This window comes from Prionailurus viverrinus, chromosome C1, assembly GCF_022837055.1.
Source record: "Prionailurus viverrinus isolate Anna chromosome C1, UM_Priviv_1.0, whole genome shotgun sequence".
NCBI classification, from domain to species: Eukaryota; Metazoa; Chordata; class Mammalia; order Carnivora; family Felidae; genus Prionailurus; species Prionailurus viverrinus.
The window spans coordinates 155775530-155791749 of NC_062568.1; the positions used below are offsets into that span (position 1 = coordinate 155775530).

At 35.3% G+C, this 16220-nt stretch overlaps 1 protein-coding gene across 1 annotated transcript in view; it reads left to right on the forward strand.

The window, feature by feature from the left end:
• PTGER3 (prostaglandin E receptor 3) overlaps positions 1-12162 on the forward strand; it is a 180360-nt gene extending 168198 nt beyond the window's left edge. The window contains exon 3 of the mRNA XM_047873162.1: positions 11939-12162. Coding sequence (XP_047729118.1) covers positions 11939-11959 — 21 coding nt within the window. The 3' untranslated portion in view covers positions 11960-12162. The remainder of the gene's footprint in view (positions 1-11938) is intronic.
• The last annotated feature ends 4058 nt before the right edge of the window (positions 12163-16220 follow it).

A 16220-nucleotide genomic window follows, 5' to 3' on the forward strand; every position in this document is an offset into this window, starting at 1 on the left:
TCTCTCTCTCAATAAATAAATAAATATTAAAAAAAATTTTAAGTTCAGATCTCACAATTAAGATATAATGGTTTTTGTTTTGTTTTGTTTTGTTTTACTTTGACACAAATTTATCTTGGAAAAAGCAAGGGATTGTAGTTTTAAAACCCATCCCTGTCATTGACAGATTATGTGCTTTGGGACAATCAATTTTCTTGCCTTGGACATTACTAAATTATCTCTATATTCCCCATCTTCTCTAATTCTATGAACCTATATCCTTTTCTGAATTCACACAAAATTAATCATCTAGATCACACAATTGTGTATTTAATTAACAGTTTTTAACAGCTTTTATTGACCTTGACCTTGTTTCTTTGCTTTGCTTTTCCTTAAAAACACAGAACCAAATTGAAGTTCTTTATTGTTTACTATAATGTTGTTAGGGCCCTGAGAGTCAGATGTACATTCAATTCTTGACCTGTCACTTATAAAACTAACTTTATATTATAGGTGAGTTTAACAAGGCCAAGCCTCAGTTTCTTCCTGTGTGAAATGAGAATAATAATGCTAGTGCAGATTGTATAGTGATGCAAAAGTCTTAATAACACATACATGTTCACTGATGAGTTAATCACTAGCTTCTATTTTCTCTCATTATGTATAATGTTTTATCTGTTTTTTGCTGATTGCCAGATATTGTAAAATCTAATGCCAATATAATGCCAAGTAAATACAGTGCCAAGTGCAATTGCAAATCTTGTCGCAGACGCAAAGCTTCACGAAATCGGTTAAAATAAAGTCACATAATTTCTAAACACACATGTAAAGCCATTGACAAATAAATTGAAGAAAAGAAACTAATAAAAATATAACAGACTAGGCTTCTTAAAGATACTGAATGGAATATGGGAATAAATAGGTAAGTCTCTCTAGTATTTATCACAAAAATTGACCATATTCATGATCATGCTCTAAAAAGTTTTAAAAGGATATTTTTATTGCGATTCATTTTTTTTTAATGCTCAAACTTAATTATTTAGTTTCTTTGCTTTTCTAAGAAGTAACTTATGGAGGCAATGAGCAAGAGGATGAAATTCAGCATGAGAATAGGGGATCTCACCCCGCAGGTGCCTTGGGGCAGACCAGGGACAGCAGCCAAGACCACATGGTCTCATTTCTGCCTCAGGTCAGCCCTGGTGGTGCTGCTTATCAGCGACAAGAGAAGCAAAGGAGAATAACCTAAAGACTGCTCATCCGACTGTATGTTTGACATCTAGTAATTTCTTTAAAATTTCAACCTGGGGCCCCTGGGTGGCTCAGTCGGTTAAGCGTCCGACTTCAGCTCAGGTCATGATCTCGCGGTCCGGGAGTTCGAGCCCCGCATCGGGCTCTGGGCTGATGGCTCAGCCTGGAGCCTGCTTTTGATTCTGTGTCTCCCTCTCTCTCTGCCCCTCCCCCATTCATGCTCTGTCTCTCTCTATCTCAAAAATAAATAAACGTTAAAAACATTTTAAAATTTCAACCTAGGGCACCTGGGTGGTGCAGTCGGTTAAGCGTCCGACTTCAGCCAGGTCACGATCTCGCGGTCCGGGAGTTCGAGCCCCGCGTCAGGCTCTGGGCTGATGGCTCGGAGCCTGGAGCCTGTTTCCGATTCTGTGTCTCCCTCTCTCTCTGCCCCTCCCCCGTTCATGCTCTGTGTCTCTCTGTCCCAAAAATAAATAAAAACGTTGAAAAAAAAAATAAAATTTCAACCTAAGCAACTCTATTCAAATATGAAAAATAAACTAATAATTTCAAAACTCCAGTAGAAGTTTAGTAAACATTAATTTCACTTGTTTCTATAACATTTTACAATAAAAAAGGTAATTTCATTACTTTTTTTGTTCTATTAGTAACTGTGAAAAAACAAAAACAGGTATTATTTCACTTTTACTCCCGAAAAAGCAAAAGTTGGCAACGTCCACTTAAATAGTCAGAGATAGGACACAGGCTCCCTGACTCCAGGACATAATGGTAAAGATGTCCTATGATGTCCCTTCTCTTTCCCCAGTAATACTAAAGTCTTTACACTGTAGTTCTAATTCTCATTACAATCTTTTCAAGGTAGATTTTGTTGACCCCAAATATAGGCAAGAAATCTGAGATTCAAAAAGATTAAATAAACTTACCCAAAGTCACTGGTAAACCTAGCTTCCTACCTCCACCCCCTCACTATTTTTCACCCCTTTCTTTGCTGAAGTTCAGTGTTGAATGTATTTATTAACAATAGAAGAACTATAGAGCGTGCCCCTGGACTAGGGTATGGTGTCATGCCTCTTTGGGACTCAGTTTACCTGTCAAAAGGAGGGAGGAGGGTAGGGGGGAGGAGGTGAATTTACCAGTGAAAATCCTGGACTTACCTAGAGTGGTAATTTTCCGTGGTGGGGAAGATCAATCAGTGCCTCCTTGATCTCTCCAAATTCTGGCTGAGAGACAGTCCACCCAATTCAGGAGTCTGCATAATAATAGGGTTCAGGGATACCTGAATAAAGAGATTCCCAGGCAGGTCAGACCTGTGGCAGTGGGATTGCTTCTTGTTTTGTAAGCCATGTTTAAAACTAGTATGTAGTTAAACACTGAAACAACCAAGAAGCACATTGAAAAGTGAGTCTCGCACTCCCTGACTCCCCTCCTCATGAGCAACCCTTGAATATCCTTCAGGAGACTGATCTTGCCCAAAGCTGTCTCCCAGAGTGTTCAACAGACCTTTAAATCTCAAGCCACACTGAGTAGGGTGCTTTAGATACATTGCTTATTTGTAGCTAGATGGGGCACCGTAGTAAACCGCCCCTTTTTACAGATGAGGAAATCTAAGCCCAGAATGGGGGAAAAATAATAGAGAACTATACCCACAGAGAAGAGGCTTTAGAGAATAGTAGAATTTTAGAAAGTCTGTCAGGGAAAAAAAGTGATTATTTTAAACCTTTCGGTCTATATCTCAGTTGTAATTACTGGTACATTTGAGACATAAATTTAAAAATGATACATTTATTTTACCTTTGTGCTCTTTTTCTATATACTTTCTAAAGGTGATACTAAAGAGCAATGAAATGACCAAAAACCATGTTGCACCAAAAAAAAAAAAAAAAAAAGAAACCCAAAAAAGAATCTTTAATTCGTATAAATCTCTAGACTAAACAGATCAGGTCACTGCCTCCATCACCCCATTTAGCCAACTGAGATGTGAACTATAAAGAGATTCAATAAACTCCTAAGGTCACAGAATTTAAAGTCTGTTATGAAAATATACCAGCTACTCTTGCACCATTCACTGTTTTTGATGGCTATCTTTAATCTATGCATATTATAATACAAATATAAAATCTCGTTTAATAAAGCAATAAAGAGAATACATCAGCTGAAACTAAGGTCAGTGAACTGTAGATTGAATTTATGTGTTGCAAGTGACCATTTACTTCTACTTACAGTACCTCAAGTCAAGGATTATTTGGGAAGGGTTTTTCATATGGGTGATATAAATTACATCAATGAGACAAAGATGATGAACACATGCATTTTTAGGTTATATTAAAGTTGCAGCAAAACAGATGTTTTCTATCAGCTGAAGTCTAAAAATAAATAACCTATATGGAAATTTTGGAGTTAAATCTGCTGGCTTCATAAGGAGATTTTGACATCTTTTTTTTTTCTTTTTAAAATAGAAAATTTAATGCTATCAACTATTAAGCAAGACAGAAGAAGAAAACATAGTTTTCTTTCACACCACATTCTTAGAGGTATTTTTATAACTTACTGTAATTATTTTAGAATACAAAATTTTAAATGGACTCTATAACGTTTCAGATGAGTTTCAGGACCAAAAGTCTCTCATTAGAAGGTGATGCATTTGTTCGTTAAAATTGTAAAGGTGAAAGGCGTCTTTCTTGGAAATGCTGAATTGCCGTCTAAACTAAATAATAATAACCGTAAGACAGGTTTTATGTTCTCTCTTTTATTTCACACATTCATATTAAGATTAGCAAATGTAGAAAGCAAGTTATAAATGCGGGCACCAACCTACAAGTGGCCTTGAAAAGGAAAGCTGTTCCCAGGGAAAAGAAACCATTAGGATTATTCAAAAGCAAATGAATTCTCAATATATTTTCACATTTGACAATGAACATCTGTTGTGTCAATCACTGTGTTGTCACAGAGACATGACAGACACAGCAAAAGAAAATGTCCCCTATTACCCTTCAACCCCGCATGAATCTCAAAATCCACTAATTCCATCTCCTATCCATTTCAGTCCCCATGTCCTTAGCTCCTCTCCTCACCTCACTAAAATTCTCTTGGGGGGCGCCTGGCTGGCTCAGTCAGTAGAGCATGCAACTCTTGATCTTGGGGTTGTGAGTTTGAGCCCTATGTTGAATGCAGAGATTACTTAAAAATAAAATCTTAAAATAAATAAATAAATAAATAAATAAATAAATAAAATTCTCTGGTCAGTCATTATAATCACCTCCTTGCATATGTTCTTGAGGACTTCTTTTCCAAAGCTGGTTCTGTTCCATACTTACCAGAACCAGACAGGTTGCAGGTTACACAGATGTAAACATTTGTCAAAAGTTATCAAGTTGTACATTTAAGAGTTATCCATTTTGTTGCATGAAATTTTACCTTTAAAAACTTTAAACAAATATTGAACTTCAGTTAGTAGTTTGGCTTTTTGCAATACTATGGGTTAGCAATATTAAAACTTGCTTAAACATACGAGTAAATATATTGAAAGTAATGGGACTAGTATTTTAGGGGGAAGCTATATATGTGGAAAGAAGAAACATTTGTATTGAATTGAAATAGAAAGTATTAATATAAACTCATGATTTTTAATATCTACCTACCTAGCTAAACACATTTAGAAGTGATTATAGATATAACCATATATGTGTATGTACATGTACATGTACTAAATATGTCCACTGAGATTATCTAAAAGTTATGACAGCATTAGCAATGAGCATACCTAATGCCTATGTCTTGATTTCTACTTATCATTTGCATTAAAAGGAACTAGACTTCTTAAAGAAAAAAAATGATTCCAGGTCTGTGTCAGAGGGAAAAATACAGCTATAAAGTATATTATTGGGAAAATTGATAACATTTGAATATAGGCTATGAATTTGATAACAGTGTTTATCAATATCAATTTTCCTGATTTTGTTAATTGTACTATAGTTATGTAAGAGAATGTCCTTGTTTTTAAATTTTTTTTTTCAACGTTTATTTATTTTTGGGACAGAGAGAGACAGAGCATGAACGGGGGAGGGGCAGAGAGAGAGGGACACACAGAATCGGAAACAGGCTCCAGGCTCTGAGCCATCAGCCCAGAGCCTGACGCGGGGCTTGAACTCCCGGACCGCGAGATCGTGACCTGGCTGAAGTCGGACGCTTAACCGACTGCGCCACCCAGGCGCCCCAAGAATGTCCTTGTTTTTAGAAAATATTCACTGAACTATTTAGTGGTAAGGGGTCACAAATGTCTCCAGTTTACTGTCAAATAGTTCAGAGAAAAATCATCTATCTATCTATCTATCTATCCATCATCTATCTTTCTATCACCTATTGAGAGAATGCAAATGATAAAAACAATTGGGAGAAAAAGTAAACAATTGGTTAATGTAAATAAAAATATTCCTTGTTCTTTTCACTTTGCCGTAAGTTTGAAATCATATCAAAACAAAAGTTTAAACAATATCTTCAATGGCTTCTTGTGTCAGTCAGTATAAGACTTAGTTTCAAAAATGGCCAAAAAATGTCCACATTGTCATGTGTACCTTCATTGCTTCTCTGATGCCATCTTTTCCATCATTTTCTCTTTCAATGCTTTATCCTCAGATGTCCTTGTAACATACCCATCTTACAAGATGTCCTTGTTACATCCCTCATGTCCTTTAAGTCTGTGCAAAAATCTCACCTTCTCAATTGGACCTTCTTCTTTTCCATTACATCCTGCCTTACCCCCAACCTTCACACTCTTGATCTTCTTCACCCTGTTTTACTTTTTCTCTTCCATGACACCTATTAACTTTCTAACAACCATATGACTTATATGTCTTATTTCTGTCCTTTTGCCATTCTCTAGAATGTGAGTTCCTCAGACAAGAGTTTTGTCTGCTGCCTTTTCTGGTATATCCTAAGACCTGGGACAGTATAAGTCACTCGATAAATATTTGTTGAATGGAAGAATTATTACTATCACATTGTCAGATTACCTCTGGGAAACATTTACTCTTTTGAATATTAATATTTAAGGATATTTTTTCTTTATAGTTCTTAGCTCACTGTAGTTAGTGTCTATTAGGTATTAATATCTGTCATCATGTTAAAGCAGTATAGTTTCAGCTATTTCTGAAGCATATATCTAACTTAATTGGAATAATTTAAGGAGTTTAGAGAAAGTACTTAAGAAAGCCATCTGAGCTTCACAAGGAGGCAGTAAAATGCTCTGGCTCCTTCTTTTTATCATCAGTTCCTCAGCTTTGAAGGTTTGGAAATAAGAAACTGGCTCACACTAATCAAAACTCATGAGATACTGGTGAGCATGCCAGTTTAAAGAATTCTAGTGAGAAATAAAATTTCTACGGATATCAGATATTTGAATCTTCTACTCAGCTTATTTTCCTTAAGAACTTGGCCTGGAGTTCAACAGATAAGTACAAAGTTACTTTTGTGGAATCAGAACAAAAGGGATGAATTAGATTATGCTAGCCCAGTGAATACATTTTTCTGTCTAAGGACGGAGCATCTAGGAATATAGTATTGGAAAATCCACTCCTCTGTACAGGGCATTTTCTCACTTCATGATGTTGAAAAGGATAGTATTATAACTGTGTTTGGAACACTCCCCCTTTTGAAGTTTCATGTTAATGATCAGTTCACACAATTCTTCCTTTAGTCATTTTAGTACATACCTAAGCCACAGTCAAGCCCTATTGCTATTGGTTTCCAAAGGAAATCACATTGTTCTTTGAAGATGATACGCTGAATTCATTAGTTTAGCTTTTAGAGGTGGTATGAGGTGATTCCTCCACTGTAACTCATGTCTCTATTGTCTTTAATTAGATAACAAAGAAAATGTTTAATAAAAGCTGCTTAATGCTTAATCAAATTAAAACATTCCTGAACAAAGTTAGGCTTCATGAAGTTCTAAAATCTCACTAGGTCACTGGTTCTGGACCACAATACAGTAAAACCATTTCTTCCTATTCCTTCCCCTTAGTGCAGGTAAAAGTCCTGGACATGATATATAAAACAAACATAAGAAGACTGTGAAGGTATAGAGAAGACTGACCAACTATGAACCTTGGAACCCAGGAAAGACCAAGATGGCCTTCCTTTTTGATTCCTATATCCTGGACTGGGTACTGGAAAAACCATACCTGGAAAAGCCGATGGAAACTGACAAAAAAGAGCCCTCATAAAATCTAGTTCTTCCTGGCAAAGGACAAAGAAAGGAACAGCTTAACAAGATGAAAAATTTTTAAATAATAACTGCCCTACTGCAGAAGTGCACCATGGAACAAAATGCAGCTCTAGCCCCATCACTGCCAGCAAAAGCTGAGTGGGGATCCTAGACTTCTACCCTTGCCGGGCTGTAGTAGAGGCCTGCAGTGTGATGTCAGAGAAGCCAAGCGGGGAGACGGGACTCCCATCCTCATCCAGTGGTAGCAATCCTCTCCCAACAGTGTCAGTGGAAGTCAGCCAAGATCCTGGGCTTCTGTCCCCACCTGGCAGTAATAATGCACCCTCTCATCTCCGCAGAAGTGATACAAGAGGAAGCCAGTTGGGGAACTTTCACTACCAGCCAGCAGGAAAACAATTTCCTTCTTGCAGTGTCAGTAGAAAATATTAATACTTTTCTGACGTGGATCTCAATCTATGCAGAGGAAGTATTTAAGATAATTATATTACAAGTGAAAAGCAGTAAAGTAACCCAAAGGGAGGCAAAATTTCCACATTTTATTCTGAAAGTAGTAGACCTTTGTGGTGATGGAAGAATTCTGTATCTTGATTACAGTGCCGGCCACAGGAATCTATATACATGTGATAAAATGACATGGAACCATATACAACATTGTACCAATATAAATTTCCTGTTTTGACATCGTACTATAGTTAATGCAAGGTGTAACCATTGGGAGAAAGTAGATGAGGGTACCCAAGGACTTTTCATTATTGCAGCTTTTTGTAAATCTATAATTATTTCAAAATAAATAGTAAGTAATAAAATTTTAAGAGATCTTTAATAGGGCATATTTGGAAACTTCTCCTAACCATGCAAAAACATAAGAAACATACAATAAAGAGTTGGTATAAAATTATTAGAGCAGATTTCCTCAGTAATTGGTTGGGGGGGGAGATTCATAGTTATTTATGACCTATTTGTTTCAGGGAATGCAATTTTGTTTTGATGTTGATATTATTATCAATTTCTGCTTTTTCTTTTTAAATTTGAGTATAGTTGACACACAATATTATATTGGTTTCGGGTGTATGATTAGTGGACAAGTTTTATACATTATGTTATGTTCACAACTGTAGCTACCTATCTGTCCCATGACATTGCTGTTTACAAAATCATTCAACTTCTTTTTATGTAGTCAATAATAACACTGTATAAAAGCTCATGAGTCATCTTGTCTGGTCATTAATATAACTGACAAGTTTTTAGCATTTCCTAAAGAAAAGATGATTTGGGGCACCTAGGTGGCTCAGTTGGTTAAGCATCCGACTTCGGCTCAGGTCATGATCTCACGGTTCGTGGGTTCGAGCCCCGCGTCGGGCTCTGTGCTGACAGCTCAGAGTCTGGAGCCCACTTCAGATTCTGTGTCTCCCTCTCTCTCTGCTCCTCCCCCACTCAGGTTCTGTTTCTTGGTCTCTCAAAACTAAATAAACATTTAAAAAATTAAAAAAAAAAAAGAAAAGATGATTGATTATCTTCAGCTATCAGGGAATAGCAGCAGATACCTTGGAAGCCTGCAAGGATTTTTTGTTTTGTTTTGTTTTGCTTTTTTCCTCCTTCAAGAAAGTGAAAAAAAAAAAAAATAGAAAGGAGTCTCTGGATCTATTAGTGGCACAAATAGATAGCAGCATCAAACTGTGATAGCGAAATACATCCGGACCTCATTGCCCATGTGTGTCTGATTTTTTATCTACAGTGAAAATCCTTCCTGTTCTTCCAACCTATAGAAAACACTTTCTAAGTTTCTTCAAAGCCCAGATCACTTTACTGGGAATTGATCCCATCATCCTCCTAACAGTCCCATTTGAACTATGTGATCTTCTCCACTGGTCACAATTGATTAGACTAGTATAGGAAAGGAAATCCTATACTAATTTGGAATTGGGACACACAGACTCAAATTGAATAAACTTAAGGTCCAATGTTGCCAGTTTTCTATAGTCATTACTTCTTCTGAATCATGAAATATTCCAAACACAGGAAAAAACCTACCCAATTTCTTCCTACTGTAAGTTAACAGATATCAATGTACTACCATATTTCTCTCAAATTTCTTTTTTACTAAAAAACTTACGAACATTTGGATATAGAATTAAAATTAAAAAGGCTAGTACAAGCTGTACCAACCACCAAGATATAAAAATAACCAAATTTTTGTCACATTCATTTGTTTATTTATGTTTTAATTATGGTAAAGACACATAACACAAAATCTACCATCTTAACCATTTTTAAGTGTGCAATTCAGTATTGTTAACTATATTCACATTGTTATGGAATGGGTCTCTAGGACTTTTTCATCTTGCAAAACTGAAACTCTATGCCCTTTGAACTATTTCTCATTCCCCCGTCCCCCAGCCCCTGGCAACCACAATTCAACTTTCTGTTACTATGAATTTGACTACTATAGATACCACACAGAAGTGGAACTATTCGCCAATTGTCTTTGTGACTGGTTTATTTCGCTTAGCATAATGTCTTCAAGGTTCATCCTTGTTGTAGCACGTGACAAGATTTCGTTATTTTTTCACACTAAAAATATTACAGTGTATATATTTTCCACAACTTCTTTTTACATTCACCAATTGATAGACATCTGGGTTACTTCCACTTCTGGGCTATTGTGACTACTGCTTCAATGAACTTGGGTGTGCAAATATCTCTCTGAGGTTCTTTGAATTCTTTTGGATATATATACAGAAGTGGGACCACTGGGTCACATGGTAATTGTAGTTTTATGTTTTGAGGAATCTCTATACTGTTTCCCACAGTGGCTGCACCATTTTACATTCTCATTCACAGAATGCAAGGCTTCTATTATCTTCACATTCTCACCAACACTAGTTATTTTCTGTTTTTTTTGATAGTGGCCATCTTAATAGGTGTGAGGTGATCTTGCATTGGGATTTTAACTTTCATTTCTTTAATGATTTCTTTAGATGTGCATTTCTTCATATGCTTGTTGGCCACTTGTATATCTTTTTTGGAGAAATGTCCTTTCAAGTTTTTTGCTCATGTTTAAATTGGGCTGCCTTTTGTTGCCATTGAGTTGTAGGGGTCCTTTACGTATTCTGGATATAACTCCATATATAATATTTGCAAATATTTTCTCTCATCTGAAGATTGCCTTTCACTCTGCTGACTATTTTCTTTGATGTGTAGAAGTTTTGAAATTTCATGCAGTCTCATTTGTCTGTTTTTACTTCTGTACTTTTGGTGTCATACCAAAAAAACATTGCCAAATTTAATGTCATGAAACTTACCCCCTATGTTTTCTTCTAAGGTCTTATGTCTCACATTCAGGCCTTTAATCCATTTTGAGTTAATTTTTGGTAAATGCTATAAGATAAGGATCCAACTTCATTCTTTTGAATGTGAATATCCAATTCTCCCAATACCAATTGTTGAAGAGACTGTTCTTTTCTCCATTGCGTAGTCTTAACACTTTTGTTGAAGTCATTTGACCATATGCAAAAGGTTTTATTTCTGGGCTCTCTATTCTATGCCATTAATCTATATGTCTGTTTTTATGCCAGTACCACACTGTTTTAATTAATGTAGCTTTGTATAACTTAATGTATTTTTTTAAAAAACTGTTCACAATTTTCCTTCTTATTTTGCAGCAAATATCAGACCACATAATTTTACCCCTATGTGATTCAATATAAATCTCTAAAAATTGTGGACATTTTCTTTTCAGAAAATATCATCATTACTTAATAAAATTGGCAATGTTACTTTGTTATCATCCCATACCTAGTCCAAAATCAAATTAGGAATGGTCTGGAAAATGTGTCCATTGATTTATTTGAATCAGGATGCAAACAAGGTCCCCACTTTAATTTGATTACATCTTGTAAGTCTCTTTTGATTCAGAGAAGTCCTACCCTTCCTCCTTTTCCCCTCAGGCATTGATTTATCGAAACTGGATTAGTTGTCCTATAGAATGCCTTACATTCTGGATTGTTTACAACCTTGTTCTGTCACTTAACTTGTAAATGGAAGTTAACTGGTGGCTTAATTGTATGATCATTTAACTATACATTGAAATTTACTCAGAACTTTGATTTTTTTTTTCATATCTATATGCAGTTTTCTTAATTCACTTGCAAACTGGAGATTCTGGGGACTTTTCCTAGTTTCACTGGTTATTCTCAGATGTCTTCCCATGTTTCCACCCAGAATATGTAGGTCTTCTTCCCTTAGTAATGAATGTTTGTTGGCAAATTTTTTGAACCCTGAGTTGGAGTTCAACCAGTGGAGTATACCGGCTGTCCCCATTCATTTCTCACTATTCCTGCCACCCAGCTGTGTCCTTATTCTGCTACTGTAGGTAATTTATCACTTGTGTTCACAATCTGAAGTTTTTGGAAATATCTTGCCTTCTAGTTTATACAGATGTTGTCAAAGGATTTCTTATTTGTTATCCTAATTCATTTGCTTATTTTTCAGGAGGAATTTTTTGGAGATTAAAAATCAACCTTGCTGCCAAGATCACATCACTGGAAGTTTCTCAACTTTCTTTTTGTTAAGGAAAGACAATATCACAGAAAAACCACACCTCCCAACCAATTCTTTTTCACTTTTTCCCCTATGCCCACCCCGAAAGTTAACCCCATCCAGAAGTTCCCATGCATGTTTTTTTTCACTTTTACTACATGTATATGCATCCATTAAATTTGTATCCTACTGTCTTGTGAGTTTAGAATATTTACATATATGTTGTCATATTATATGTATGATTTGCTACTTGGTTTTCTTCACTCATAATTGTATTTCTTGAAATTTATCCATATTGAAACATGAAGCTCTAGATCATTAATTTTAACTGCTGTAGAGTATTCCATAGTTTTAAGAAAGCATAATTTGTCAGTTCCCTGACAAGAAAAAAGTATTCTATTTCACTATAATAAGTAGCAGTACGAAAGAAAGAAAGGAAGAAAGAAAGAAAAGAAAAGATAAAAGATAAAAGAAAAAAAGAAAAAAGAAAAAAGAAAAGAAAAGAAAAAAAAGAAAAGAAAAGAAAGAAAAAAATAACCAGTGAAGATGTTAGCTTGTGCCTATCAGCATGGGTTTCTCTAAGATAAATATTTAGGAGTGCAAGTGTTGGGTCAAAGGGCATTTGCATCTTCTTATGTTCATATGTATAAGAGTTTCCTCCATGTGTATCTATACTGAAATTTGTGATGTTTTCACTTCTTACATCCTTGTAGGTGTGAAATGGTATCTCATTGTTAATTTATTTTACATTTTCCTGATTGAAATGTGAGGTTGACAATCTTTCTTAATGATGATTTGGTTTTCTTCTGTGACTGGCCTGTTTATGAAATTTCTCCTGGTTTACATGTCAATTTCTTAATGATTTGCGAGGGTCTTAAAAATATCTTCTAGATAATAACCCTTTTTTGGCATTTATTAAATGCAATGGATTTTCTTAGTGTCTTCTGTAAATCTTCTGTGTCTCTCTCTCTCACCCTCTCTTGTTTTTTCAATTTCTATCTCTGCCTCTACCAGTGTCTCTATTCCAAAAACTCTTTCTCTCTCTATAGCCCAGACTTTGTCCATGAAAACATCTTGGGAAACAGGCAGCATACCAGTCTTTTCATTTTCCCAAATCTTTCTCAAAACCACAACCACCACTTTCATTTCTTTCTGGAACATCCTTTCTGAAGCATTGACACTCAGTAACCAGATATTAAGAACAGAAGAATTCTACCTTTATGGACAACCTGTTTGTCAGTTATAATCATGTTCTGTATATTAGTTTAAGTTCAACTGGTGTTTTTCCTTTTTATAGCATTTCTCTTATTACACTTTTCCTTATTCTGGATCTTTCCTATTCCCTATCTTTATCAGGATTTTGCAAGTCTGGTGAGTGCAATAAACAAAATGTTAATTGTGTGGTGGGTGAGGATATGGATAATAGGAAAAAGAAAAATAAATTCAAATTCCTTTATAAACACACCATGCATTGAATGAGAATTTGATGTTATGGCAAAATAAAAGTTGAGGTGATAATGTCAATTTATTTAAATGGGTAGATGTCAAAGTCAAAATGATTTGGAAAGAAAAGAAAAGTTTCTAGAACATACCAGATTATATTATCACATTGTCTCCACACACACACAAAAATGGTGTTAATGCACAAATGCCTCTCGAAGATTATGTAAGTTTGTGAGTCTGAAGTAATGCTATTTTGAATATTAACATCTAGTTAATATAACTTCTTAAAGTGAAATATATGGAGTAAAGGTTTTCTTTGCTTTGTTTTCCTTTTTTTATCTTTCTCTTTGGCTTTTCTTTAGCATAGACTAGAGAAATAAAGGCACCTGTAAATGCTTAGAGTTATTTATTTGGATTCCAATTTAAACTTTCCATTATTTTTATTTTTATTTTTAAGCACAGGCATTTGTTTGGTTTCATGAGAAAGCCCTCAGTTTTATTCTCTTCTTACCAAAGTTTTTAAAATGGAAGTATTATTTTAACATTTGATAATAATAGACCAAAGAGGGTGATAACATCCAAGTCCTAAGTAGGTATTTCATCACCTAGAATAATTTTTTTTTCAACGTTTTTATTTATTTTTGGGACAGAGAGACACAGAGCATGAACGGGGGAGGGGCAGAGAGAGAGGGAGACACAGAATTGGAAACAGGCTCCAGGCTCTGAGCCATCAGCCCAGAGCCTGACGCAGGGCTCGAACCCACAGACCGCGAGATCGTGACCTGGCTGAAGTCGGAGGCTTAACCGACTGCGCCACCCAGGCGCCCCTAGAATAATATTTTTAATGAGAAAATGCATTAGACAAAGAATAGTAGGGGATTCTAATTATAATAATTATAACTGGAAGAAATAGCTGACCTGGGATAACACATCTAGTCCAAGTTTGTATCCAATATAAATTTTTAAATCTAAAAAAAAATCTAAATAATATTTAGATTCTAAGTGATGAGTCAGATTTGGAGACAAAAATAGTAGCACGTAATGTTTAATCTGTTCAAAAATAGGAATGATTTCATTTAGAAAATGACAAACATTCTTCAGAGTTCTAGGCCTCCCAGTTATTTTAACATAACAATTTATCTTGGAGGAAGGCTCATAAACTCTGCACTGTTTAGTTTACTCCTGCACCTTGCAGGAGTTCACTTAGGAAACTGACTCTTAATTTGGTTCAAAAGGTCAGTGCCCTTAAATTAGGGTTTTGTGCAATGCACAATACAAAAAGGTCAATAATTTTATTTGAAAAAATCATTATTACTTTGCACTCTATTTAAGCCTATATTACCCTCAAAAGAAATTAATTATCTTGGTGATTTTGTACCTCATTTGCCTCAAAGTTCTTTTTTGTTTGTTTGTTTTAATGATAAATGTAATATCTATATTAACTTCAGGTTGTACCTTGAACAAAATCTCACTCTAATTTACAGAATAATTGAAACCATTCTCAAAAATGTCCAATATAATAAAGGACAGGTAAGCTTCTTGTTTCATAACATTTTCCAAAAAGGCTTTTATTTCCAAGTAAATTTGATCTATTCTTATTTGCTATTAATTTAGCAGCCATGACCTGAATTTGATTTATTTATCCAGCTAGCTCATAAATCTTTGTATTAAGTCTTTGTATGTACTAGGCAATGATTTACCCATGACTCAACTTTTTAATTCTTTCTTCCATAAATTAAAAAAAAGTTAGAATTTCTGTTTTTATTCCTCAATAATAATTCCAGTAATTTATCTCTTACATAAGTCTGGATTAAAGAGATGATTGAAATTCATAACAAATGTCATTTTTGTCTCTCACATTATCCTACTACTTAGAACTATGAAATAGGCAGTTTCATATTTGTAGTGCTTCACCCATATCAATAATCCTGTGAAAACTCAATGGACTCTTAGTGAAAAAGAGTAGTTCCTGCTCCAAGGTCCCTGAATGAGAATAATCTGCAACCTTGTGGTAGATTCTAGGACATAGAGCAATGCCAAGAACAAATGCTAGTTCCCACTAAAGGTAGGAGACTGCAAACTGGGCTAGGCCCAGGTTCTGGAAAAGCCTGGGAGCTAGAAGATTTTGAGATGAAAATAAAGTGATCTCTGTTACTTTCCAGCCCATCCAAGACCAATCAATAGGTCAGCAAACAGAAAAGATATTGAAATAAATATTATGTATTTAGTTCCTCCAATATGCTAGTGTTAGCATAGATCCATATTGCCAGGTTTCAGTGCTTACCATCCATGTGAACAAGAATGTAACCTCCCTGTGCTGCAGTTTTTTTATCTATAAAATAAAGACAACACATTTGCTAAAATAGTTCAGTACATTTGTTCTTAGGATAGTGCCTAACACACACAAAAAAAACATTCTTTAAGTATTTGCTATTATTGCTGTATTATTGTTGTTGTGATTATTAATATAATGAGTGGCACACCGATATGATACGTTGTGACAGAAGCTTAGCAAAGATTCTGTTGACTTAACTTCTCTCATCATTTCGGACATCAAATCATGATCACAATTATGTGCAAGGTCCTAATAGCTCAGGTATACCTCTGGAACAACACCAGATGGATTTTATTTTTTCCCCTGAAGAATGGATCCTCCAATTAAACCTAATCATGAAAGGGTGACTGGGTGACTCAGTCTGTTAAGAATCTGACTTCGGCTCAGGTCATGATCTCACAGCATGTGAGTTGGAGCCCTGTGTCAGGCTCTGTTCTGACAGCTCAGAGCCTGGAG